This window comes from Mobula birostris, chromosome 29, assembly GCF_030028105.1.
Source record: "Mobula birostris isolate sMobBir1 chromosome 29, sMobBir1.hap1, whole genome shotgun sequence".
NCBI lineage: Eukaryota > Metazoa > Chordata > Chondrichthyes > Myliobatiformes > Myliobatidae > Mobula > Mobula birostris.
Window position 1 is genome coordinate 29,985,617 of NC_092398.1, and position 27,583 is coordinate 30,013,199.

Consider the following 27,583-nt stretch of genomic DNA (forward strand, 5'->3'; position numbering starts at 1 on the left):
TGGCCCGGCGGCCGCGTCAATCCAAGTCGGGCGGAGGAAGGCCGGTTGAGGCTGGTGGCGGCCCTTGAAGAGAAAGTTTGAGGAAAGATCGAGAATTGGCGTAGGGGAGGTGAGGCCGAGGGGGAACGGCGGGCGAGGGGGCTGCCGACTCCTAGGGAGTAGGTCGGTGCGGGCGGGGTGTGGCACAGGGCCCGCGGAGGGGTGGCAGAAAGGGAGGGGGAGGCTGATGAAGGAGGAAGAAGACCGTGGGGGAGGGGGAGGGGAGGTGTGGGAGTGTGAGGAGGGAGAGGAAAGGAGTGGGCATAGGAGAGTGGAGGGAGGGTGTGAGGGGGGAGGGAGAGGGGAAGGGAGGGTGTGAGAGGGGGAGGGAGGGTGTGAGAGGGGGAGGGAGGGTGTGAGGGGGAGGGAGGGTGTGAGGGGGAGGGAGAGGGGGACAGAGGGTGTGAGGGGGAGGGAGAGTGGAGGGAGGGTGTGAGGGGGGGAGGGAGAGGGGAAGGGAGGGTGTGAGAGGGGGAGGGAGGGTGTGAGAGGGGGAGGGAGGGTGTGAGGGGGAGGGAGAGGGGGAGAGAGGGTGTGAGGGGGAGGGAGAGGGGAAGGGAGGGTGTGAGAGGGGGAGGGAGGGTGTGAGGGGGGAGGGAGAGGGGAAGGGAGGGTGTGAGAGGGGGATGGGGAGGGAGAGGTGAAGGGTGGGAGACGGGGGAAGGAAGGGGGAGAGTTGGGGACAGGGGAGGGGGAGAGTGGGGGAAGGGAGAGGGGATGGGAATGAGTGAGTGGGGGACGGGGAAGAGGAGAGTGGATGGAGAGGGAGGGTGGGGCAAAGGAGTGATGGAGGGGAGAGGAATGAGAGGAGGGATTGGGCTAGTGTTGATGGGGAGGCTTGGGAGTGGTTTGTGGGTGGTGATGACGGTGAGTAGTTGGGTGGACACAGAATGGAGATGAGACAGGGAGGGAGTTGGGGGAGGTAAAGGCGTTTGCCATTAATGGCGGAGGGGATAGTGGCTGGTGGTGGGCAGAGCGGCCATGGGGATGTGGGGAAAGTGGGAGGGAGAGTGAGGATGTAAAGAATAAGGGATAGCATGAGGAGAGGAAGGGGATCAAGAAAGGTGTAGGGGAGAGGTGAGGGAATGGGGAGAGCATGGAGGAGGTTGAGGGGCTAGAGGAAGGGAAGGCAAGGGAAAGGGGTGCTGGGGAAGGAGATGGGGAATAGTGGGAGTGGAGTTGGTCAGGTGCAGGTGAGTACAATGGATGAGAGGGTGTGGAAAGGAGAATAGGTTTGAGGGGACAAGGAGAGTGTGGGAATAAAGATAGGGGGATCGGGTGGGCAACTAAATTGAATTGGTCCATAAGAGTGTTGGGGCAAGAGTCAGCTTGGGGAGAGAGAGCGGGGAGAAACAGGAGGAATGGTCGAGGGACAGGAGGGGGAAGAGATTAGTGGAGAGAAGGTTTGGATCTGGAGGGGTAAAGGATAAAGCTGTGAGTGTAAGGGTTTGTGGTGGTGTGACTGGAGGTGGGGGTAAGGGGAGGGTAGGAGTAGTGGGTTGGGAAAGGAAGGGGAGGGGTAAGCTAGTGAGCCAGGGACGGACAAGTGGAGGGGGGTGCAGGAAGGAGCTGGCCATGGGGCCAACAGGAGAGGATCGGAGAGATGGGGTTGGAGAAGGATTCTGGGTGGGAGTGGAGATGGAGCAGAAGAGCCATGGGGAGGAGGGAATTGCTACCTCCTAGTCCCATAGTTCCCTCTAGTCCTGTGACCCTTCCAGCCTAACCCTTCCCAAACAGCTTGGGGACGGAGTGTGGGATTATGGGATACAGCTGTGGGGAACAGTGGTCCTGGGGATGTTGGGGTTGGGGTCAGTGGGGTGGACTGTGGAGCAGATCTGGGTGCATCTTCCTGTGTCAGGGGGACGTTGGTTGATCAGAAGGACATCTCTGGGTTTCAGGATTGGCAGAGAGGCACGGCTGGTGGGTGGCGGTGCTCTGTGGAGTTAGGGGCGGGGCTGGTGTTGGCAGAGATGCGTGGTCTGAGATTTGGGGGAGATTGTACAGCTGCAGTGGTGTGGTGGCACCAGATGTCGGAGTGGGGTTGAGGAGTTGTTTCGAGAAGCCTGGCGCTAAAAAATGGCGTTGCCTTCAGCGTCTGCCAGCTCCAAAGAGGCACCATTTAGCGCCAGGCTTCTGTACCGCTGCACAAACCTGATCCACCAGTCTCTGCAGTCTGAGTAACACAAACAGAATGCTGGAGGAACTCAGCAGGTCAGGCAGCATCTATGGAGGGGAGTCAAGAGCTGTTGTTTCAGGTCAAGACCCTTCAACAGATCTCGATTTCAGTGTCTCACCAACTGGCTTAAGTACATCTTCCTAATCCTCTACCCTGTTTGCCTGTCTCTCTCCCTTGACGTTCTCTGACAAGATACCAAGGCTATCTCTGTACAACACCCGCCTGCTGGTTGCCCTTCCTCCCCACACCCAGGGCTGAGTGAAGAGCCAGTGAAGTGCCACTTGCTGTCGATCTGGGAGGTAAATGGGAGCGGATCCAGGTCACTCCTCAGGCGTCGTGTCTTTTTCCCCGGGCCAAAGGGCCTGTCCTGTGCTGTTCAATGTTAAATGACCACCTGCTCAAAACACTTCAGTCAGCGTGTTCTTCACAGGACATTTGTAGACATTTGCTGGAGTCTTTAGTGACATACCAAATCTCAAAGTCTTTTGTGTTCTGCCAAATCCCCTTTCCTGAAGTCCAGATCAATTCCTTAGTCTTAGAACTGACGTGGGATTTGCAATGAAGCAATAGATTGAACAGCCAATCTAGGACCCCACAGTTCACCACCACTGCAGGGCTTGTATGTGACCAGAGCGGGAAAAATCATTGTCGACACCACCTACCCAGTGAAGGGGCTCGGCCCGAAATGTCGACTGGTTATTCTTTTCCGTAGACGCTGCCTGACCTGCTGAGTTCCTCCAGTATTTTGTGTGTGTCGCCTTCCGGAAGGTCCTATAGGGCTATTAAGACAAAAACTTCACGCTATCTTAAGTTTCTCCCTCCTCGGGTAGTTAATCTGATCAACCATTTTAGTTACCTTCCCCGCCCCTTCTATCATTACACTGTAAACACTTTACGCCACTTTTTATAAGCTTGTTTACATTGTAAATACGTGCTGGTATTTCTGTATGCAGAGTCTCATACTGTAACCTTTAACTTTTACTGTGCATAATTCTTTATTCTTAATTATTATTATTTTTTTTTCCCTCGCCCGACCTTCCTTAAGTTCATCACCCCTACCGGGGCAAAGGCTGCTAACAACAGCTCGCCAGAGTCATCTGTCCTGGGCCAGTCTTTCAAGTTGGGCCCAGGTGAAATGCATCGTGGTGTCTTGGAGGTGAAGATCCTCCCTCTCCCAAGGATGAAGTTTTTGGAGCTTCAGTTGGCTTTTCTGTAGCTCTCGGTTTTTACCGGATGGGACTGTCCATAGGGGAGTTGCCCTGTCCACAGCAAATTCCTAACGTGCAAGCATATATGGCGAATAAACCTGATCCTTAATCCTTTTAATACTCACCATCACAATGTCAGCTCGCTGTTATCCCAGGCGGGTAGGGTGGGGTGTCTGGAACTTGGTTTGGAGTAGTTTTCCAACCCTTCCTGGGCTCACTGTTCCTCTCTTTCTCCCCCCCGGCTTTCAGCACAGCAATGGCAGCCATCCGTAAGAAACTGGTGATCGTAGGGGATGGAGCCTGTGGCAAGACCTGCCTCCTGATCGTCTTCAGCAAGGACCAGTTCCCAGAGGTGTATGTGCCCACCGTCTTCGAGAACTACGTGGCGGACATTGAAGTGGACGGGAAGCAGGTGTGTGGTTGAGCTCCACGGATGGTGGAGAAGGCACGTGGCTTCTTTCCCCTTGTTAATCGAGGCACTGATTTCAAGAACATAGAACAGCACAGTATAGGCCCTTCAGCCAATTTCTGCTGACCTTTGAACCTACTCCGCCATCAATGAAACCTTTCTGTCTTACAGTGACCTCCACCTAAGAGTTTCTTAGGTGTCCCGAATGTATCTGCCTCTACGACCACTCTCCAATCTTTCTACACTTTCCTCCAATATAATTTCCCTAAAATTATACTTCCCCCCCCCCCCCCCCCCCATACTAGCCATTTCCACTTTGGGAAAAGGTCTTTGGCTGTCCACTCCATCTGTGCCCCTTCCCTTATGCGCCTCTATCAAGTCGCGTCTCATTCTCCTTTGCTCCAAAGAGAAAAATCCAAGCTCACTCAACCGATCCTAATAGGACATGTTCTTTAATCCAGGCAACATCCTGGTAAATCTCCTGTGCACCCTCTCTAAAGCTTCCACAACCTTCCTATCATGAGGCAGCCAAGATGATATTCCCAAGTGTAGTCTAACCAGAGTTTTACAGAACTGCAACGTTACCTCACGGTTTTTGAACTCGATTTCCCCAGCTAATGAAGTCCAGCACACCATACGCCAACGTAACCACCCTATAAACTTGCAGGAAAGCTTTGTGGGATCTATGGACATGGACCCCAAGATCCCTCTGTCCCTCCACACTGCCAAGAATCCTGCCATTAACTACCGTTAAAATGCCTTCAATTCTGACCTTCCAAAGTGAATCTCAAAGAAGAGGTGAGCAGCTTCATAAAACTCTGCTTGGGCTGCCTCTGGAGTTTTGCATTCAATTAAGGCTGCCTGAATTCACAGGGTACGTGTTGCAGGAAGAGGTTGGACAAACGTGGGTTGTTTTCTCAGGAATGGCGGAGGCTGAGGGTGGAGCTGGCTGAAGATTGTAAAATTCAGATAAGAGTGGACAGTCGAGTCTGTGGCAGCATTACTTCCTTGGAAGTGGACACGCGAGTAGATAAGGTGTTGAAATAGGTATACAGTGCTTGCTTTCATCAGTTGGGGCATTGATTATGCTGGACAACAAATTCCTTCAGAAGTGCTGCTTCCTCAGAATTTTTTTGTTTACGATACACCACTTGAAGCTGAACACAAATATAATTTCAGACTACTTGTACCATGTAGGAATTTGGAGAAACAAGAAATTAACTTTTAATGAATATAATGCGTTTAATTGCATAATGGTGCTGACACTTTGAAACTCAGCTAAAGTATTTTGATGGTTCTCGTTTGTACTCAGTGTCTGAGGCTTCTCAACAATAGTCAGCCAGCACTGATGGATTGCAGTTGCCCTGATACCGTTTCTCCGTGACCGCAATGTCCTGGTGAAACCCTTCACCATGCTGGTCACTGACAGCGCCAAGATTTGCAGGGAAGAAGTCAAAGTGGGAATGCAGAAAATGAATCTTTAATGACATGTTGCACTTCATGGTTTTGTATGCTTGAAGCATGTTGTCGGCCAGCTGTACATAGCCTGGTGCCAAGAAAATTGTTCAACAGCAGCCTTGAATGTCTTCCAGTCTCACTGGACGTTCTTCAAACTGCCTTTTGTTGCTGAACTGTTTGATTTGCAGCCCAACAAAGATGCCTTCCTTAATCGACTTGAATTATGAATTGAAATCACAAGTATCGGTGATTTTTTTTTTTAGAAAATAAAGTGCTAACTGTGTGATAGGGAAGTTTCATCGTGATTTTCATGATGGGCAGCCCAAAGTCCATAAGATACACCCAAAAGTATTGAGGAAGCCAAATCTTTGTTGTCCAGCGTTGTAAGCATCAGGAAGTCATGTTGGAGCTGTATAAAACCTTGATTAGGCTGTACTTGGAGTATTGTGTGCTGTTCTGGTCACCCCTGCCAGGAAGGGTGATGTAGAGGTTCACCAGGGTGCTGCCCGGATTACAGAGCATGAGCAGCGAGGGGAAGTTGGGCAAGCTTGGGTTGTTTTCTGGGGAACAGCAGAGGCTGCGGGGGAGTACAGAGCCCTAAGCTCAAGAGATGCTGGTAACCCAGAGCAACACCTACGCAATACTGGAGGAACTCGGCAGGTCAGGCAGCACCTAGGAATGGGAATAAACGGTCAACTCCCCCTGCCCCCCCCCAGGTTGAAATGTCTTGTAGTAGAGGGTGTCGAGAGGGGCAAGCTTGAGAAAATGTGTGGAAGGGGCAAGTTTTTATGTTAAACAGTGGTGGGTGCCTGGAATGGGCGGTGGTAGAGGCAGTTAACAGAGGCTTTCAGACTGACACGAGTATGTAGAGAATGGATGGGTGCGTATGGCATGTGGCCACAAGGAATTAGTTGTCATTAGCATAATTAACTTGGCAAAACGCCTTTTTCCAGTGCTGTAGTGTTCTACGATGGATTAACTGTCAACAAAATCAAAGCGGACTTCATTGTTACACGTGCAACTGCGTGCCTGCGCAGGTAGAACGAAGAACTTACTTGCAGCAGCACAGTAGGCACATAGCATCAGAGAGAGAACATTCATAAGAGAAGCATACGTTCAATAGCCACTTTATTAGGTACACCTGGTTACTGCAAATTTCTCACCAGCCAATCACGTGGCAGCGACTCAATGCATCAAAGCATGCAGGCATGGTCCAGAGGTTCAGTTGTTGTTCAGACCGAACATCAGACTGGGGGAAGAAATGTGATCCAGGTGACTTTGACTGTGGAATGATTGTCGGTGTTTGAGTATCTCAGAAACTGCTGATCTCCTGTGATTTTCACACAACAGTCTCTAGAGCAGGGATTCCCAACCTTTTTTATGCCATGGACCAACACTATGGACTGATTTAACCTGCGCATCCCAAGTTGGAAACCCCTGCCCTAGAATGGTATGAAAAACAAAAAAGATCCAGTGAGTGGCCGTGGGGTACGGTACCGGTGGGGGCGGGTCTGTCAGTGTGTAACACCGGGGTACGGTACCGGTGGGGACGGGTCTGTCACTGTGTAACAGCGGGGTACGGTACCGGTGGGGACGGGTCTGTCACTGTGTAACACCGGGGTACGGTACTGGTGGGGACGGGTCTGTCACTGTGTAACACTGGGGTACGGTACCGGTGGGGACGGGTCTGTCAGTGTGTAACAGCGGGGTACGGTACCGGTGGGGACGGGTCTGTCACTGTGTAACACCGGGGTACGTTACCGGTGGGGACGGGTCTGTCAGTGTGTAACAGCGGGGTACGGTACCGGTGGGGACGGGTCTGTCACTGTGTAACACCGGGGTACGGTACCGGTGGGGACGGGTCTGTCACTGTGTAACAGCGGGGTACGGTACCGGTGGGGATGGGTCTGTCACTGTGTAACACCGGGGTACGGTACCGGTGGGGGCGGGTCTGTCAGTGTGTAACACCGGGGTACGGTACCGGTGGGGACGGGTCTGTCAGTGTGTAACAGCGGGGTACGGTACCGGTGGGGGCGGGTCTGTCAGTGTGTAACAGCGGGGTACGGTACCGGTGGGGACGGGTCTGTCACTGTGTAACAGCGGGGTACGGTACCGGTGGGGGCGGGTCTGTCAGTGTGTAACAGCGGGGTACGGTACAGGTGGGGGCGGGTCTGTCAGTGTATAACACCGGGGTACGGTACCGGTGGGGACGGGTCTGTCACTGTGTAACACCGGGGTACAGTACGGTACCAGTGGGGACGGGTCTGTCTGTGGGTGAAAACACCTGGTTAATGAGCGAGGTCAGAGGAGAATGGCCAGACTATGGCCTCTGGGAGCAGCGAGAAGATGGCATGGCCCAGATGATGTGGGTCTTTGGATGCTGCCTTCTTGAGCAGTACATCGATAGAAGGTTTTTAGTGTTGAGTGACGAGCTGAACCTCCTAACGTCCAAAGGAAGTAAAAATGCCAGCGTGCCTTCCTTGTGATTGCATCTATGTGCTGGCCCCAAGACAGATCAGCTGATGTTTTAACACTCAACAATTCTGCTGATTCTTTCCACCACCGATTTCCTCTCTTCTCCCCCCCCACGTAGGCTAGCACACGTTCACCCTCCTTCCCCTTCCTGAAGTCAATAATTCTCGTCTCATTTTTACTGACTCTGAGTGAGAGGTTGTTGTTGTGGCTCCATTCAAAGGTGTCCCCTCTTGTTCCTGTGCGCTGACTCATCTCCACTTCTGGTTAGCCCATCAACAGTGGTGTTGTTGGCTAATTTGTAATTGACGTCGGAGCCGTGTTTAGCCAAGCAATCTTGTGTGCTCGGAGAGGGGAGGTGCCTACGCTTGCTGCCTGCTTTAACTGCCAGTCTCCTCCCACACAATAGCCACAAGGCAGCAGTATTTTTATTTTTACTCTAATAGTGATCACCATTAGGTGCCTTGTCATATGATGTAGGCGGTTGACCATGATTGTTCTTGGCAACTTGACAGAAGTGCTTTGTCATTGCCCCCTCTGGACAGTGTCTTTTCAAGACGGGTGACCCCAGCCATTATCAGCACTCTTCAGAGGTTGTCTGTCTGGAGTCAGTGATAGTATAACTAGGACCTGTGATGTGCACCAGTAGCATCTGACCATCCACCACCTGCTCCTGTGGCTTCTGACCCTGAATGGGGTGGGGGCGGACTAAGCAGGTGCTATACCTTGCCCAAGGGTGACCCAAGGCTAATGGAGTGAAGGGGCGTATTACACCACCTTGTGTAGATGCGTATTGCCATGACAGCCCCCGTTATGTAGCGATAGAGCGCAGAATCGCCCCTTCTGGCCCACTGAGCCACATTGCCCAGCAACCTCTGATTTAACCCTAGATTAACCAAGGGACAAAACGCCATGACCAATTAACCCACCCAGTAAGTCTTTGGACTATGGTGGAAAACCAGAGCATTCCATGGTGGGGGATGTAGGGACGGTGCCGGGATGGAATTCTGCCCCAAACCGTAATAGCACTGCACTAATCGCTACGTTCCCTTGGACTCTGGAGTTCGGCCGAAGAGTGTGTTTGCAAGGCTGGTCTCGGGGCAGTGTTAGGTTCAGCAAGGTACGGTAAGAAAGAGAGCACGGCAAGAGTATCCTGCAGATGGTTTGCCATCGTGTGTTTGAGGAGTGGACGGGCCTGCCCTGGGGTGAGCTGGCTGAATTTGAATTGTTCACCGGTACCCCAGAGCAGCAGGGTTTTCCAGGCTGTTAACGGATGTCAGGATGTGGGTTATGGTGTGGGCTGGGCAGAGGGAATGCTTTTTTCCCCAATCCATCAGTCCTTTTGTATGACTCAGCACTGTGCTGACAAGAGGTCATAGGTTAAAGGTAAAAGGCGAAATGTTTAGGGAGATCATGGGAAGGAATTTCTTTGCTCAGAGGGTAGTGTGAGTGTGGAATGAGTTACCAGAGGAAGTGGCAAATGCAGGTTGAACTGTAACATTTAGGAGACTCTTGGATAGGTCTGTGGATGGGAGGGTATGAAAGGCTGTGGTCCTGGGCCAGGTCGCTGGGACTAGGCCAGAAAATAGGTTGTCAGGATTGGAAGATTGTATGTGTGTAGTGTTTGATAACTCAACGTACTATCATTAGGAATCCTCTCCAGGGGATGGATCAGTCACTATAACATTAGGTTATAGTACCAGTGGGGATGGCTCTGTCACTGTACAACACCGGGATACGGTACCGGTGGGGACGTGTCTGTCACTGTGTAACACCGGGATACGGTACCGGTGGGGATGGGTCTGTCACTGTGTAACACCGGGGTGCGGTACCGGTGGGGATGGGTCTGTCACTGTGTAACAGTGGGGTACGGTACCGGTGGGGACGGGTCTGTCACTGTGTAACACCGGGGTACAGCACCAGTGGGGACGGGTCTGTAACTGTGTAACACCGGGGTACGGTACCAGTGGGGACAGGTCTGTCACTGTGTAACACCGGGTTATGGTACCGGTGGGGACGGGTCTGTCACTATAACACTGGGGTACATTACCAGTGGGGAATGGTCTGTCACTGTATAACACCGGGATGTGGAGTCTGCCTTCAGCTGGGTTTGGTGGTGTTGGGGCTAAAGCTCCTGTTCCTGACACTCGGTGCTTGGAAAATCCCTGATGTCAGCCACTGCGGGGTTGCCTCTGGCATCGGTCTCTATACCCCCCCACCTTGTACATCACAGATTCCTCCTCTCCTGCTTTCTCAGTCAACCTATTAGTGTCTAAGCATCTGGTTTGGAATCCCCTCCCGCACGTTGGTTGTTACTTCCCCTCCTTCAAGAAAGTGATAGACGTTGAGAAGCTTGAAGGTAAACAACAGGAATTCTGCAGATGCTGGAAATTCAAGCAACACACATCAAAGTTGCTGGTGAACGCAGCAGGCCAGGCAGCATCTGTAGGAAGAGGTGCAGTTGACGTTTCAGGCCGAGACCCTTCGTCAGGACTAACTGAAGGAAGAGTGAGCTTGAAGATAAAGACAGATTAGCTTTATTTGTCACATGTACATGAAAACATACAGTGAAATGAGTGATTGCGTCAGATCAAATCAGTAGGGCTGGTGCTGGGGGCAGCTACAAGTGCTGCTATGCTTTCCATTGCATGCCCACAACTTACTAACCCTCACCTAGCTAACTTTTCGGAATGTGGGCCGGAGCACCCGGAGGAAACTGGAGGTCACTGGAGAACACACAGACTTCTTGCAGGTCGCTGGCACTGTAAAGCAAAGTGCTAACTACAAATGGGGAAGTGGAGTTGGTTGGGCAGATAAGGTGGTCAGCATAGATTAGTTGGCCCGATTCCCTGCTGTCAGATTCTGTGACTCTGAGCCTGAACTGGTACTTGCGTGCCACTCCTGTGAAGCGCGTGATATTCTGCTATACAAAGACTCACTCAGCCGGAAACGAGCTCTTCAGCCCAACTCATCCCTGCCAACCAAGTCCCTGTCTGAGCATGGTCCATTTGCCTATGTTTGGCCCGTATCCCTCCAACCCAGCGCTACCCAACCTTTTTTTTATGCCATGGACCAATATCATTATCCATGGACCTCTGGTTAGGAACCCCTGCTCTAAACCTTTCCTGTCCATGCACTTACCCAGTAACTTATCGACATTGTTAAGGTACCTGCCTTAATCACTTCCTGTGGCAGCTCATTCCATTCACCGACCACCCTCTGGGTGGAAAAACTTGCTCAGAATCAGGTTTATTATCACTGACCTAACGTATGGCATCAAATTTGTTGTTTTAGGGCCACTGTACATTGCAGTACTATGAATTAGATAGAGCAGATGTTTCCTATTGTGGGGAGCCTCAGAGTAGAGGGCCGTCCATTTAGAACAGAGTTGAGGAGGAATTTTCTTCAGCCAGGGAGTGGTGAATCTGTGGAAGTTGTTGCCATGGGCGGCTGTGAAGGCCAAATCATTGGTTGTATTTGAGGCAGAGGTTGGTAGGTTCTTGTTTAGTCAAGGATTGAAAGGTTATGGGGTTGAAGGAAATTAATCAGCCATGATGAAATGGCAGTATAAAATCAATGGACCAAATGGCCTGGTTCTGCTCCTTTGATGGTCTAAATTTCATTAAGAAATATTCAAATGATGTTAAATTGAGTAAGTTGTCCAAAATGAGAGCAAAGTTAGTGCGCTCATGTTCACAGGTTAGTTATTCGTCCGTTCAGAAATCTGATGGTGGAGGAAAGAAGGTGTTGCTAAAACACTGAGTGTTCGGGCTCATGTATCCTCCACTTCTATGGTAGTGACGAGAAGAGAGTAGGTCCTGGCTGATCATTATGTGCTGTGTTGTGTGATGTGGGCTATTCTGGTCTCATGACCATGATTGTTTTTGGCAAATTTTTCTACAGAAGTGGTTTGCCATTGCCTGCTTCTGGGCAGTGTCTTTACCAGGCGGGTGACCCCAGCCATTACCAACATTCTTCAAAGATAGTCTTTCTGGCATCAGCGGTCACATAACCAGGACTTGTGATATGTGTCGGCTGCTCATACGACTGGCCATCACCTGCTCCCATGGCTTTACATGAACCTAATTGGGGGGGTGGGGGGGTTTAAGCAGGTGCTACACCCTGCCCAGGGGTGATCTGCAGGCTAGTGGAGGGAAGGAGCGCCTTATACCTCCTTTGGTAGAGATGTATCTCCACCCCACCACCTGGCTCATAGAGATCCTTAATAATGGATCCTACCTCAGGGTCCTCTTAAATCTCGCCCCCTCACCTTAAATTTGTGCCCTCTAGTTCCCGATTTCCTGAACTCGGAGAGGAGGATAAAGCACTGTGGCTATTCACGTTTCTCCGCCTCTCTGGGATTTGTACACCTCTATAATGTTACCCCGCAGCCTCCTTTCCCAGCTCCCAACCCTCTTAACTCAAGCCCTTCAGTCGTGTCCCATCCTGGTGAATTCTCCAGATGAATGACTCTGAGAGTGTCTTCAAGAGGATGTCTGCTTCTTGTGATTAAAGGTCAAAGTGAATTTACTTTCCAAGCATGTTGCCACTTTATTCGGTACACCTTTACACCTCATTAATCATCCAGTCATAAATCAACTCAATGCATCAAAGCATGCAGATATGGTCAAGAGGTTCAGAGTTAACATCAGAACGGGGAAGAAATCTGCTCTAAGTGACCTTGACCGTGCAATGATTGATCTACATGAAACGCTGTTGCAGGAAAGCAGCATCCATCATCAGGGACCCCCACTACCCAGGACATGCTCTCTTCTCACTGCTGCCATCAGGAAGAAGATACAGGAGCCTCAGGACACACACCACCAGGTTCAGGAACAGGTATTACCCCTCAACCATCTGGCTCTTGTACCAGAGGGGATAACTTTACTCAACTTCACACATCCCAACATTGGAATGTTCCCACAACCAGTGGGGACTCACTGTTAAGGACTGTTAATCTCATGTTCTCTATTTATTGCCTATTTATTTATTATTGTTTATTTCTGTATTTGGGCAGTTTGTGGTCTTTTGCACATTGGTTGAATGCCCAAGTTGATGCAGTCTTTCATTCATTCTATTATGTGTTTATTGAGCTTGCCTGCAAGAAAATTAATCCCATGTTTGTATGTGATGTCATACATGTACTTTGATGATAAATTTACTTTGAACTTTGGTGCCAGATGGGTGATTTGAGTATCTCAGAAACCGCTGATCTGAAACTGGGATTTTCACGCACAACAGTCTGCAGAGTTTTCAGAAGATGGTGCAAAAAACTCAAACACGAAATATCCGGTGAGCAGCAGTTCTGCGGGTGAAAACGCCTCGTTAATGAGAGCGGACAGAGGAGAATGGCCAGACTGGATCAAACTGACGGGAGGATGACAATAACTCAAATGACCACATATTACAACAGTGATGCGCAGAAGAGCATCTCTGCACGCACGAAACATGTTGAACCTTGAAGTGGATGGGCGACCGCAGCAGAAGGCCACACCAGGTTCCACTCCTGTACTCAGTAGCCTCTCCCTCTCAGGGGAGGTAGGTACATTGACTTGTGTCTCTCAGCAGCAGAAGACCTCACTGGGTTGCATTTTGGTATCGAATAAAGTGGCCACTGAGTGTACGTCACTATATGCTACCTGGAGATTCCTTTCTTGAAGGCATTCACAATAGAACATGGAAATACAATATAATTGATGAAAAATGCACACAAAATGGGCAAACAATCAATGTGCGAAGGAAGACAAACTGCAAGTACAAAGTAAACAATAATACTGAGAATGAGTGGGAGAGTCCTTGAAAGCAAGTCTATAGGTTGTGGAGTCAGTTCAGTGTTGAGTTGAGTGAAGTTAGCCACGCTCGTTTGGGAGCCTGAAGGTTAGAGGGTGATAACTGTTCCTGAACCTCGTGGTGTGGGGCCTGAGGCTCCTGTATCTCCTCCACAATAGCAGTCATGAGAAGAGAGCATGGCCTGGATTGTGGGGGTCCTCGATGACAAGTGCTGCTTTCTTGTGGCGTGATGAATTTAAATATTTCATCGGCCAGTCTTTCAGTTTCTCCAGTGCCTCAGTCACAATCACATCGTTCGGGAGCTTTTGCAGGGTGCATTTCTAACCTATTTATAGGACCAGCAACCTCAGCAGTCTTATTAAAAATTTATTCATTTACAGGATGTGGGCGTTGCCAGCCAAGCCAGCATTTAATGCCCATCCCTAGTTGCCCATGAGCTGCCTTCTTGAACCACTGCAGTCCCTGAGGTGTAGGTACACCCACAGTGCTGTTAGGGAGGGAGTTCCATGATTTTGACCCAGCGACAATGAAGGAACGGCGATATGTTTCTAAGTCAGCATGGTGAATGACTGGAGATTTCCAAGTGGTGGTGTTCCCAGGTATCTGCTGTTCTTGTCCTTCTAGATGGTTGTGGGTCTGGAACATGCTGCCTCAGGAACTTTGATGTGTTGTTTCAGTGCATCTTGTAGATAGTACACACTGCTGCAACTGTCTGTCGATGGTGGAGGGATTGGATGCTTGTGGAAGGGGTACCAATCAAGTGGGCTGCCTTATACTGGGTAGTGTCAAGCTTCTCGCGTTTTGATGGAGCTGCACTCCCCCAGACGAGTACACTCCTGACCTGAGCCCTGTTAGATGGTGGACTGGCTTCCGGGAGTCAGGAGGTGAGTTACACGCCACAGGAGTCCTAGCCTTTGACCTGCTCTGGTAGCCATGGTGTTTATGTGGCTAGACCAGTTCAGTTTCCTGTCAATGGTAACCCCCAGGATGTAAAGAGTGGAGGATTCAGTGATGGTGATGCCTCTGAATGTCAAGGGACAATGGTTAGAGCCTCTCTTGTTGGAGATGGTCATTGCCTGGCACTTGCTTGGCTCGAACGTTACTTGCCACTTGTCAGCCCAAGTCTGGATATTGTCCAGGACCTGCTGCATTTGGGTATGAACTGCTTCACTGTTTGAGGAGTCACAAATGGTGCAGAACATTGTGCAGTCATCTGCGAGCACCCCCACTTCTGACCTTGTTGTAGAAGGAAAGTTATTGGTGAAGCAGCTGAAGATGCTTGGTCCTAGGACACTTTCCTGAGGAACTCCTGCAGTGATGTCCTGAGGATGAGATGTTTGACCTCCAACCACTACAACTATTTTCCTCTGTATCAGGTATGACACCAACCAGTGGAGGGTTTCTCCCCTAATTCCCATTGATTCGGTTTTAGCTAGGGCACCATGATGCCGTACTCAGCCAAATGCTGCCTTGATGTTGAGGGTTGTCCCTCTCACCTCACCTCTGGTATTGAGCTGTTTGGTCCATGTTTGGCCCAAGGAGGTGATGAGGTCAGGAGCTGAGTGGCCTTGATGGAACCCAGACTAAGCATCCATGAGCAGGTTATTGCCGAGGAGGTGCTGTGTGATAGCACTTCCTTTACTTTGCTGATGATTGAGGGTAGGCTGATAGAGCGGTAGTTGAGTGTGTTGGACGTGGCCTGTTTCCTGTGTACCAGACATACCCTGGCAATTTCCCACATTGCTGGGTAGATGCTGGTGGTGTGGCTGTACTGGAACAGCTTGGCTAGTGGTGTGGCAAGTTCTGGAGCACAAGTCTTCAAGACTATTGCTGGGAATTTGTCTGGGCCCACAGCCTTCGCGGTATCCAGTGCCTTCGACCACTGCTCGATATCATGTGGAGTTTGAGCGGGTGTTGGACAAGACTTGGGTCAAAAGGCCTAGATAGAATGAATGTGGAGAGGATGTTTCCTATGGTGGGGGATACTTGGAATCGAGGACACAGCCTCAGATTAGAGGGACGTCCATTTAGAACAGATGAGGAATTCTTTAGCCAGAGGGTAGTGAATCTGTGGAGTCCGTTGCTCCAGGCGGTGGTGGGGGTATTTAAGATGGAGGTTGATAGATTGTTGATGAGTTAGAAGTGTGTGAGTCCATATGGTCGGTGAAGTGCAGAGGTATAAAGCGCAAGTCTGTCAGTAAGCCTGAGGGTAGTGTGTGAGTCCGGGCAGAGACTGTGTGCCTGGGGGTAGTGTGTGAGCCCAGGCAGAGACTGTGTGCCTGGGGGTAGTGTGTGAGTCTGTGCAGAGACTGTGTGCCTGGGGGTAGTGTGTGAGTCTGTGCAGAGACTGTGTGCCTGGGGATAGTGTGTGAGTTAGGGCAGAGACTGTGTGCCTGGGGGTAGTGTGTGAGGTTGTGCAGAGACTGTGTGCCTGGGGGTAGTGTGTGAGTCTGTGCAGGGACTGTGTGCCTGGGGATAGTGTGTGAGTTAGGGCAGAGACTGTGTGCCTGGGGGTAGTGTGTGAGGTTGTGCAGAGACTGTGTGCCTGGGGGTAGTGTGTGAGTCTGTGCAGAGACTGTGTGCCTACAGGTACTGGGTGAGTCCGTGCAGAGACTGTGTGTGTGGGGGTAATGTGTGAGTCTGTGCAGAGACTGTGTGCCTGGGGGTAGTGTGTGAGTCCGGGAAGAGACTGTGTGCCTGGGGGTAGTGTGTGAGTCTGTGCAGAGACTGTGTGCCTGGGGGTAGTGTGTGAGTCCGGGCAGAGACTGTGTGCCTGGGGGTAGTGTGTGAGTTCGGGCAGAGACTGTGTGCCAGGGGTAGTGTGTGAGTCTGTGCAGAGACTGTGTGCCTGGGGGTAGTGTGTGAGTCCGGGCAGAGACTGTGTGCCTGGGGGTAGTGTGTGAGTCTGTGCAGAGAGTGTGTGCCTGGGGATTGTGTGTGAGTCCGGGCAGAGACTGTGTGCCTGGGGGTAGTGTGTGAGTCTGTGCAGAGAGTGTGTGCCTGGGGGTTGTGTGTGAGTCCGGGCAGAGACTGTGTGCCTGGGGGTTGTGTGTGAGTCTGTGCAGAGACTGCAGGTGGGAAACTCGATGATAGGTTAGTGAACAGAGTCATTAAGCCTGAAAGTAGTGGGTGAGTCTGGCCAGAGACTGGAGGTTGGAGGCCTGAGGGTGTTGGAGACCTGTGTGTAAAGATTTGGGAGGGTGTGAAAGGGGTTTGTTCTGCTGGTCGCGGATGTGTTATGATATTGTTATATTGAACATTGTGGGCATGCTACGTTGATGCTGGAATGTGTGGTGACACTTGTGGGCGTGTTGCTTGTTGATGCAAACAATGCATTTCACTGTACGTTTAAATGTCCGTGTTGCAAATAAAGCTAATCTTTAAATATGAAGAGAATGGAGGGAGGTGGATCGAGTTCAGTACAAACACAGTCGGCTGAAGGCTTATTGCTCTTCTCAGTTGACAGGGCTTGCGTGGCTGTGACAGACGAGAGGTGGTGGTACTCATGGTACTGGGTGTAATCCTGAGTCCCGGTGTTGGAACTGGTCAGAGAGTGACCGCTGCTGTTGGCTCCCGACAGCGAGGTCGATCCTGGTGACCAGAACCAGTAAACCCTGGTGGATGGGTAACTGGCTCAGCGGGCCTCTGCGAACTCGACATTGGTCCCTGCCGTGGCCACAATCCTGCAGGAGGTTGTTGGGTTGTTTTTTTATTGTGTTCACAATTACGGTGAAGCGAGGGTGCGGTGTTAAAACTTAGCAGCATTACTGGTGTGTAGGTACAGACAGCACGCAGAATCTAAACTGTACAAAGCCACGTACAACAGCCTCTCACTCTGCGTCAGCTGAACTGACGTGCTTGTTGTTGACTACAGGAGGAGGAAACCCAAGGTCCAGGAGCCAGGCCTCATCAGGGAATCCGAGCTGGAGAGAGTCGGTAACTTTCAATCCCTTGGCATTATCATGCCAGCGGATCCTGTCCTGTCACCGGCGCGTAAGTGCCGTATTACAAAGAAGACATGGTAGCGTCTTTCTTAGAAGCTTACGCAGGTCTGGCATGTCATCTAAAACTTTACCAAACTTATTGATGCACAGTCCTGATTGCATCACAGCCGGGTATGGAAAGACCAGTGGCCAAGATCGGAAAAGCCTTACAAAAAGTTGTCATACAGCCCAATCCATCACTGTCAAAACCCTCTTCACCACCGAGCACATCTACAAGAAACAATGTCACAAGAGAGCAGCGTCCATCGTCAAGACCCCCACCATACAGACCGTGCTCTTCTGGCAAAGGAGGTAGTAGAGCCTCAGGTCCCACATTACCAGGTTCAGGAACTGTTATTACCCCTCAACCATCAGGCTCCTGAACCAGTGTGGATAACTTCTCTCACCTATGGGCTCACTTTCAACGTCTCCACGACTCATGTTCTCAGTATTATTTATTATTATTTGTTTTTGTACGAGTACAGTTTCTTTTCATTTGCACAGTAGTTTTTGTCAGTCTTTCTGTGTAAGTTTTCAAAGATTGTGTTTTCTTGTGTTCTACTGTGGATGCCTGCAACAGGATGGATCTGAGGGTGGTATACGTACTGTGATAAATTTATTTTGAAGAGACTGACAAATGAGAGGTGTAGTGAGCCGTTAGCATAAGACTTTACAGCGCTGGCTATCAGCGATTGCGGTTCAGTTCTCACTCGCAGTGAGGAATTTGCACGGTCTCCCCGTGTCTGCTTGGGTTTCCTCCCACATTCCCGCCGCTGTCTGTAAGGAGTTTGCACGGTCTCCCCGTGTCTGCTTGGGTTTCCTCCGGCTTCTCCGGTTTCCTCCCACATTTCCGCCGCTGTCTGTAAGGAGTTTGCACGGTCTCCCTGTGACCGCTTGGGTTTCCTCCGGCTTCTCCAGTTTCCTCCCACAGTCCAAAGATACATCACTTTGTATGTTAATTGGTCATTGTGAATTAGCCCTGTGATTAGCCGAGGGTTAAGCCGGGTTGCTGGGCGGCACAGCTTGAAGGGCCGGAAAGGCCTTCTCCACGCGGTATCTCAATAGATGAATGATACACATTCCATTGATGTACAGGTTAGGGTTAGTAGGTGGTGGGCGTGCTGTGTTGGCGTAGGAAGCCAGCATACCCTTCGCAAACAGCGCTTTTCTGTATGTTTCGATGTACATGTGACAAAAAAACCTCATCTTTACCTTTAATCTTTAAAGAGACTACAAAAAAGTGACCTTGGTGCAGGATTAGCAAAACTCTGGCACGTGTGCTCAAGACAGCACGCGCAAAGTTTTTGTTGGCATGTGGCAAGCAACGCTGCCCCTCAATGGAGCCAGCCAATAATAAAAATGTACATAATGATTATCCTTAATGCCAAATAAAGCAGCAAATGACCAGAGAGACAACCTGAGGCCAGTGAGATGTTTCCACAGGAAACCTCGCATGCAGGCTTGGCGCCAGCTAGACAATTGTGAGAACATATGACATTGGATGATGCATTTTGTCTGGAACAGGAGGCGTAGACTTGATAACGGAACTACTGCTATGTGCACACTTCTCCAACATGCCAATACAAGCCAGGTACAGAGCTTTTGTCATCATGAGTACAGTGTCAAAGCGTGGCCATTTTCCCATCTGTCGTGAAAATGCACCAAAGGTTATAATTTCATCTTCACATTGCTTATTTATGAGGAACAACAAGACCCAGTCTTCAGAAAACGTTATTTTTCAATTGTCTCTTTAAAGGTTAATATTAATTTTTAATAGATTTTCTAAAATGTTTCATTTATTTTGATCTATCTCCGCTTGCTCAATACTGTAGTAATGACATCTGAGTGATGATAAACCTGATTCTGATATGGGTCTCTCTTGTGGACTGAGAGTGGGAAGTGGGCAGGGAGAGGGAATCGTGGGTGGCAAAAGGGGAAGGGAGAGGGGAGGGAGCGGGAAGCACCAGAGAGACATTCTGTAATGATCAATAAGTCACTTGTTTGGAATCAAATGAACTTTGCCTGGTGGTCTGCACCCCCGCCCTGGCACTCCATCTCTGCCAGCTGTCCCACATTCCATCCATGGCGCTCCACCCTCGCCATTCCCATTATCCTTTGCTCCTGCCAGGTTTACAAACTGGCTCTCTGCTCCCCGTTGACAAATACAGTACTGCGTATTTCCTCATCTCCGTTCTAAAGGCACATCCTTGTATTCCCAGGCTGTGCCCTCTTGTCCTTGACTCTCTAGTCAGTGATAATCTCTGCTCAAAATGACCGTGGCACGTGAGAGAAATGTTTTAGATTTTCGCCAGTTTAGGCTCATGCTCTCATAAAAAGGTGTGCCCCCCCCCTCACTTTACTGCAGGGAGTAAACACAAAGGCAAGTCCAAGGTAGTGCAAGCGGTGCTCCCAAGTTGTTCCATCGCTGAGGTGGGTTAGGTCACGCGGGTGGGCTTAAGACCCTGGAGGTCGGGGAAAGTAGCTGTTAGTGAACCTGCTGGAATAAAACTTTGGGGTCCTGTACATCCTGCCCGACGTGAAGAGGGTCCGACTCAGGTGCTGGAGATCGATGCATTCTGGTGCTTTTGATCCAAATTTCTTTGGAGAGTCAACATGGCTTTGTGCGTGGTAGGTCATGTTTGACCAATCTGTTGGAGTTTTTTGAGGAGGTTACCAGGAAAGTGGATGAAGGGAAGGCAGTGGATATTGTCCACACGGACTTCAGTAAGGCCTTTGACAAGGTCCCGCATGGGAGGTTAGTTAGGAAAATTCAGTCGCTAGGTATACATGGAGAGGTGGTAAATTGGATTAGACATTGGCTCGATGGAAGGAGCCAGAGAGTGGTGGTAGAGAATTGCTTCTCTGAGTGGAGGCCAGTGACTAGTGGTATGCCGCAGGGATCGGTGCTGGGTCCATTGTTATTTGTCATCTATATCAATGATCTGGATGATAATGTGGTAAATTGGATCAGCAAGTTTGCTGATGATACAAAGATTGGAGGTGTAGTAGACAGTGAGGAAGTTTTTCAGAGCCTGCAGAGGGACTTGGACCATCTGGAGAAATGGGCTGAAAGGTGGCAGATGGAGTTTAATACTGACAAGTGTGAGGTATTGCACGTTGGAAGGACAAACCAACTTAGAACATACAGGGTTAATGGTAAGGCACTGAGGAGTGCAGTGGAACAGAGGGATCTGGGAATACAGATACAAAATTCCCTAAAAGTGTCGTCACAGGTAGATAGGGTCGTAAAGAGAGCTTTTGGTACATTGGCCTTTATTAATCAAAGTACTGAGTATAAGAGCTGGAATGTTATGATGAGGCTGTATAAGGCATTGGTGAGGCCGAATCTGGAGTATTGTGTTCAGTTTTAGTCACCAAATTACAGGAAGGATATAAATAAGGTTGAAAGAGTGCAGAGAAGGTTTACAAGGATGTTGCCAGGACTTGAGAAACTCAGTTACAGAGAAAGGTTGAATAGGTTAGGACTTTATTCCCTGGAGCGTAGAAGAATGAGGGGAGATTTGATAGAGGTATATAAAATTATGATGGGTATAGATAGAGTGAATGCAAGCAGGCTTTTTCCACTGAGGCAAGGGGAGAAAAAAACCAGAGGACATGGGTTAAGGGTGAGGGGGGAAAAGTTCAAAGGGAACATTAGGGGGGGGCTTCTTCACACAGAGAGTGGTGGGACTATGGAATGAGCTGCCAGACGAGGTGGTAAATGCGGGTTCTTTTTTTAACATTTAAGAATAAATTGGACAGGTACATGGATGGGAGGTGTATGGAGGGATATGGTCTGTGTGCAGGTCAGTGGGACTAGGCAGAAAATGGTTCGGCACAGCCAAGAAGGGCCAAAGGGCCTGTTTCTGTGCTGTAGTTTCTATGGTTCTAAGTCAAGGAAGAGGCGTAAAACTTTTCGATGTTTTATGAAGTGCTAATAGAACAAAGAAATTGGAGGCGTAGAGATGCAAAAGTCTAAGTGCAAAGAACAGAAAATTACCGAAAGAAGAAAAGGATGAACCAATGTATTGACCCTTATACCACCAATAAGAAACATATAGTACAAATTTGTAGATAAGAGTTAACCAATCAGATATCCCCTCTTCAAATATGGCGAACCAAGAAGTTTCTAGGTCGTACAAGAGATATTAGCCTCTAGGGTAGACACTGAACGATTGCATATACATACTGCATACTAAACAGTTATGTATATAGGTGGGTGTATTAAATACTAACAGACATAAATTGTTAAACTGCAAAGAGAATTACAGTTATGCAGTCTAAGTCGACAGGATCCTGGATGAAAGATGCCATATTCTTGAGGGTGCTGTAGATGCTGTCAGTGGTGGAGAGGGCTGTGTCCACCTTGTGCTCGGGATTAATACAAACCTTGTCAAAGTGCACACAAGCCCCACACAGAGACTCTTGTTCACCACCTCGATTGGCACCTGATTAGAAGCCTCTGAATTCTCTGACTGCAGTGGTATTGGGTTTTAGAGCCTGTAACAACTCATGTCTTGTGTACCTCTTCAGGTGGAATTGGCCCTCTGGGACACAGCTGGCCAGGAAGACTACGACCGCTTGCGGCCTCTCTCCTACCCTGACACAGATGTGATTTTGATGTGCTTTTCCATTGACAGCCCTGACAGTTTAGGTAAGCATCATCTTTATTATCCTCTCGAGCTTCACACACTGCCAGGTTTCTAGTGGGCATCATGTGCCCGGATGTGGGGCCTTCGCTGGTTGGGGGAGGAACCTGCAGGAAGTTTGGGAGGAGGACTGGCAAAAGCGTAAAGTTGTGGTAGGTTTCTAGAATGCGGTAAGTGGTGCCTTGCAGAGTATTGTCTGTGTGGAGTTTGCATGTCCTGCTGTGTCCGTATGGGTTACGCCCTCCACCCAGATGGGCGCCATTTTCCCCCCACATCCGGGTGATGTTCTCAGGTGGCAAAATGAGTAGCAGTTAGTGCAAAGCTTTACTCAGCCCGCGCTCGGCGACCGGGGTTCAGTTCGTAAGGAGTTCGTGTGTTCTCCCTGTGACCACGTGGGTTTCCTCCAGCTATTTTTGTTTTCTCCCACATCCCAATGGCATGCGGGTTAATGTTAGTAGGTTGTGGGCACCTTTTGGACTTGTGGCCGATGCAAACGATGTTTCAATATACACATGACCAATAAAGCTGACTTTAGTATTTTTAATTGTGTTTGGGTGAGGGGGTAATTTGGGGTGGGGGGGGCAGATGTATTTCATGGCAGTGAGAGGAGAAGGGATTGTTTGGATTGCTCTGTGAACTGGGCGTAGTCTCAATGGGCCAAGTGGCTTCAGGAGGAATTGTGGCATCCTTCCAGCTCAATTCCTGCTCCCTGTTCTTGACAACGTAGAAAGGTCCAGCGTAGGAATAGGTCGTTTTGGCCCACAATTTCAATCTAACTAATCCCATTTCCTTGCACATAATCCATATCCTTCCTGTTCACAAGCCTTTCTCTTAAACACTGTCATATCTGTTTCCACCACCTCTACTGGCAACCAGTTTCAGGCACCTACCACTGTGTGAAATAAAAGGGAGCTGAAGACTCTAGACATCGAGCAAAATTGCGCCATTCAGCCCATTGAGTCTACTCCTCGCTCTCAACCCTGCTCTTCTGCCCTCTCCCCGTAACCTTTGACACGCTGACTAATCAAGAATTTAATAATCAATCTCTACTTTAAATATATCCAATGACTTGGTCTCTGCAGCCGTCCTTAGCAATGAATTCCACAGATTCACCACCTTCTGGGTAAAGAAATTCTTCATTTCTGTTCATTAGGGACGTCCCTCCATTCTGAGGCTGTGCTCTCAGGTTCTCAACTCCTGTGCTGTAGGAAACATCCTCTCCACATCCACTCTACTAGGTTTTCAATATTTGGTAGGTTACAATGAGATCCAAAGTTCTTCTAAACTCCAGCAGGTACAGGCCCAAAGCTCCTCATACATTAATCCTTTCATTCCTGGGATCACTCTTGTGAACTTTCTCTGGACCATCCAAGACCAGCACATCCTTTCTTAGATGAGAGGCCCAAAGCTGCTCTCAGTACTCCAAGTATAGTCTGAACAGTGCCTTGGCAAAACCTCAGCATCACATCCTTGCTCTTAGGTTCTAGTCCTCTCGAAATAAATGCTAACATTGCATTTGTCTTTTGCGTCAGCCGCACAGTATGAGACATACAAATTGTATAAGTTACAAAAAAGAGTGCAAAAGAGGAGTAGTGAGGTAGTGTTCATAGATCTCATGGCGGAGGGGAAGAAGCTGTTCCTGAATTATTGAGAGTGGATTTTTGAAGATGCCCTCAATGGTGATAGGGCTGGTTGATCTACGACCCTGTTGCGATCCTGTGCATTGGAGCCTTCAGTTCCATAACTGACCCGATTGGTGAGCAGACACCCTGTTCAACAGCCTATCCTGGTGATAATTTTAGTTTTCCGACACCCGCGGTTAATATATTTTTTTAGTCTTTGCTGATTATAACCTCCTGCACTTCCAGACATACCAGTTCCCTGCCACCCTTGTGACCTAACTAACACTTGCCACTGTCTGTCTCATCCTGGGCAGAGAACATTCCGGAGAAGTGGACCCCGGAGGTGAAGCACTTCTGCCCCAACATCCCCATCATCCTGGTGGGGAACAAGAAGGACCTGCGGGGGGACGAGCACACACGAAGGGAGCTGGCCAAGATGAAGCAGGTGAGCAGCAAGGGAAGAGGAGGTGGGGGAGAGGTTTGTTCTGTGGCCATGGGCGGGGAGTGGTTAGGAGAGGGTCCGGAGGAGGTCCACGAGAATGATCCTGGGAGTGAAAGGGTTAATTGATGGCTCTCGGCCTGTGCTCACTGCGGGGGGGATGTCATTGAAGCCTACCGAATACTGAAAGGCCTAGACAGAATGGCTGTGGAGAGGGTGTTTCCTATAGTGGGGGAGTCTAGGACTAGAGGGCACAGATCGGAAGAGGGACGTCCATTAGGACAGAGATGAGGAGGAATTTATTCAGCCGGAAAGTGGTGAACCTGTGGAAGCCACGATCATCTGTCAAGGCAAGTTGTTGGGTATATTTAAAGTGAAAGGGTCATAGGTTCTTGATTACTCTGAGCGTCAGAGGTTACAGGGAGAAGTCAGGAGGATGGGGTTGGGGGGAGTAATAGGTCAGCCATAATCAAATGACAGATCAGTGTAGATGGGCTGAATGGCCTATTTCTCCTCCAATGTCTTGTGGATAACAGATTTGCTGTTATCTTGTCCTGTTGCTTGTCCCACCTCGCGCCCCTGGCCCCCTGATCCACCCTCACTCCACGCTGGGTCAGAGAGCAACTCAGCTCGGATGCAGGCCTTTTGACTCATCTGCTCCGTGCTGACCGCAGTGCCCAGCCGTAAGTCCCAATTTCCCGCCTTCGGCCAATATCACTCTGTGTTCCTGTCCAGCTGCTTCTTCAAAGATCCTATTGTACTGGCCCCAACCACTCCCTCAGGCAGCTTGTTCCTCATCCCCACTCCCCATTTCCCACCTTGGTGGTGTCCTACTTCCCACAGCCTCTCGATTCTGCATCTCAGTCCCACCTCCCCCTGACACCGGCTAACTGGAGGTTCCCTCGGGCGGCAGCAAGGGTTCTCACCCCTCACTCTACCCCCCCCTCGCCTCCTGCAGGAGCCCGTGAAGCCAGACGAAGCGAAGGACATAGGGAGCCGGATCAACGCCTTTGGCTACCTGGAGTGTTCTGCCAAGACGAAAGAGGGGGTGCGTGAGGTCTTCGAGCTGGCCACACGCGCAGCCCTGCAAGCCAAGAAGACCAAAAGCAGGAGCCCGTGCCTGTTGCTGTGAAGTTGCTGCAGCACTGAGAGGGATCTACCAGCATCCTGAACCCCCCCCCCCGTACCCACCGTCTTTCTGTGTCTCTTCCTTCTTCCTCTCTCTCTCTCTCTGTATTCACCGTCTTTCACTCTCACTCTCTCCCCCTTCCCTCTTTCTCTCGTCTTTTTCTCTCCCCCTCCTTTTATCTTATCTCCTTGCCTTCCTCTTCATCTTGTATCTCTTCCTGTTCTTCCTCCCCCTTCACTCCCTTCCCACCCACTACCGGCATTCTCCTATCTTTCACCCCCCCATCTTTCACCAGATTTTAATTATCTACACTTGTGTCCTGCCTCCCACCGAATTAGTGAAGGAATTTTCTTTTTAAATGTTCCTTTCATTTGAGTTCCTTGGTTTTCCGGCAATCCTGTTGGACCCCAGCCCCCTCTCCCTTCCCCTGGACCACTAGCTCACGGATCAGTGGTTCAGGTACAGCCGAGCCCAGGAATCGAGCTGCCTCTCTCCAACCCCCCCCCATTCAGCTGGGCACTGGTAGTTGAAACTCTGCCTCCTCGAGGCCCTTCCTCACGAGCAAAAGAAGCATGTGCTTCTTGTCTGTGCCTGCCCATCTCCTCGATCAGGGCTCTGTTCAGAACCGCAGCTGACTGAATAGACACTCGGGGAAAGACGGGGTGGATATCTCTTTATTTCTGCCACTGCCTTATCGGAAGGGGGTGGGGGAAGGACGGAACTTCTGTGGACAAGTCCTCAGGACTGCTGGCAGGTTCCCTGTGCCCTGCTGGGCTCCCACAGTTCCCGGCTGGGATTGCAGTGTGCCACTCACCGTATGGTGCCTCGCCAAATGCCTGTCTTCTCGCTCGGGCTCCAATACACCCCCCCCCCCCCCACCAGAGCAGGTTTGGAACCAAGATCCTTCCCTCCCAGTTTGCCTGTGCGTCTGGGACGCCTGTCACTCCCCACTTCCCCCACCCACCAGAGCTTTGTAGCCCTTGTGCACGGACAGGCTAGGAGTTGAAAGGAGTGTGTCTGGCTCCCTTTCTGTCACCTCCATGATGTGACAAAGACAGGGCCCTTTCACTCCACGTGTGCCACACTCCATAGCAGGCAGTCACAGGGTGGTCGGTGTACGCCCAGCGTAATGGGAGATAATTGAAGCCCCAGTGCCTGACCACTGCCTTTTTATACCAGTCTATCAGAACCTGCCTTAAGAGTAGCCATTGCCCCGCCCCGCCCCACCCCACAGCCACCCTGGATTGTTTAGGGAATGGTATTAAACCTACACTGCCCGTGAAGAGGGAAACATCCCTGGGTGATGGGACAGCGTAGAGGGAGTTTCACTCTGTGTCTGACCCCGGGAGTGTGTGATGGCACAGTGTGGAGGGAGCTTCTCTCTGTGTCTGACCCTGGGAGTGTGTGATGGCACAGTGTGGAGGGAGCTTCACTCTGTGTCTGATCTCAGGAGTGTGTGATGGGACGGTGGGGAGGGAGGCCAGCTAAGGATCAGTCCTTACTGTTTCAGGGCTTCAAATCCCTGCCAGATCTTACTGAGCTGGGGGAGAGACAGGGGCTGGTTTAATATTCACTGGTAAAGTTTTAAACCTGTGTACTTTTGCACTTCAAAGTGTTTCACATCCACCCCCCACTACAAAAGTGAAGTAAAAGTTCTTGTGCCTGGTCTGTGGGATCCCAGTTTCTGAAAGGGGAGGGGATACTTTTGGGGGTGTGTGTTTGTGTGGGTGCACCTGGAGCTTTCTATTCGAAATGTTTACTCTCAGTATTAGTTGCTTTGTTTTATTCTGTCCCTCAGGCAATGCCAACACTTGTCTCCTCCCTTTCCAGGACTGGCAGCTCTTTCCCACCCCTTACCCCTCCTCCACAGTTAGCGCCACGCGGAAACACAATGCCCGCCTGCGGGAAGCGGACGCTGTATGACGCCTGAGAGGGCGGATTGTCCCTTCCCTTGCACGAAGGAGGTGAACCCCTTTACCCCCTATCCCTCCCCCCACCAGCTCTACCACCAGCAACTCGGTGTAGCAGTCCAGGGAGAGCTACCTGTCCTCTTTCCCAATGTTTATACTCTCATTCAATTGTTACTGAACTGTAATTTATTCATTTAATAAAAAGAAGTATCATTTGGAATATCTTTGTAAATTTCAGAAGGAGAAGTGTGTGTGCATTTGTATTATTACAGAAATAAAAGAGATGGCAGTATACTAAA

At 50.1% G+C, this 27,583-nt stretch overlaps 1 protein-coding gene across 2 annotated transcripts; it reads left to right on the forward strand.

The window, feature by feature from the left end:
• rhoaa (ras homolog gene family, member Aa) lies at window positions 1-27,583 on the forward strand. Of its 2 annotated transcripts, none has more exons than XM_072246742.1 (5): window positions 1-109; window positions 3,673-3,835; window positions 22,069-22,189; window positions 24,121-24,251; window positions 25,204-27,583. In XM_072246742.1, the coding sequence occupies exons 2-5, from the start codon at window positions 3,680-3,682 to the stop codon at window positions 25,375-25,377; spliced, it is 582 nt and encodes a 193-aa protein (XP_072102843.1). In that variant the 5' UTR covers window positions 1-109; window positions 3,673-3,679; the 3' UTR covers window positions 25,378-27,583. The 2 variants fall into 2 exon arrangements, with proteins under 2 accessions (XP_072102843.1, XP_072102844.1); XM_072246743.1 differs by having other exon boundaries at window positions 2-109; window positions 3,678-3,835.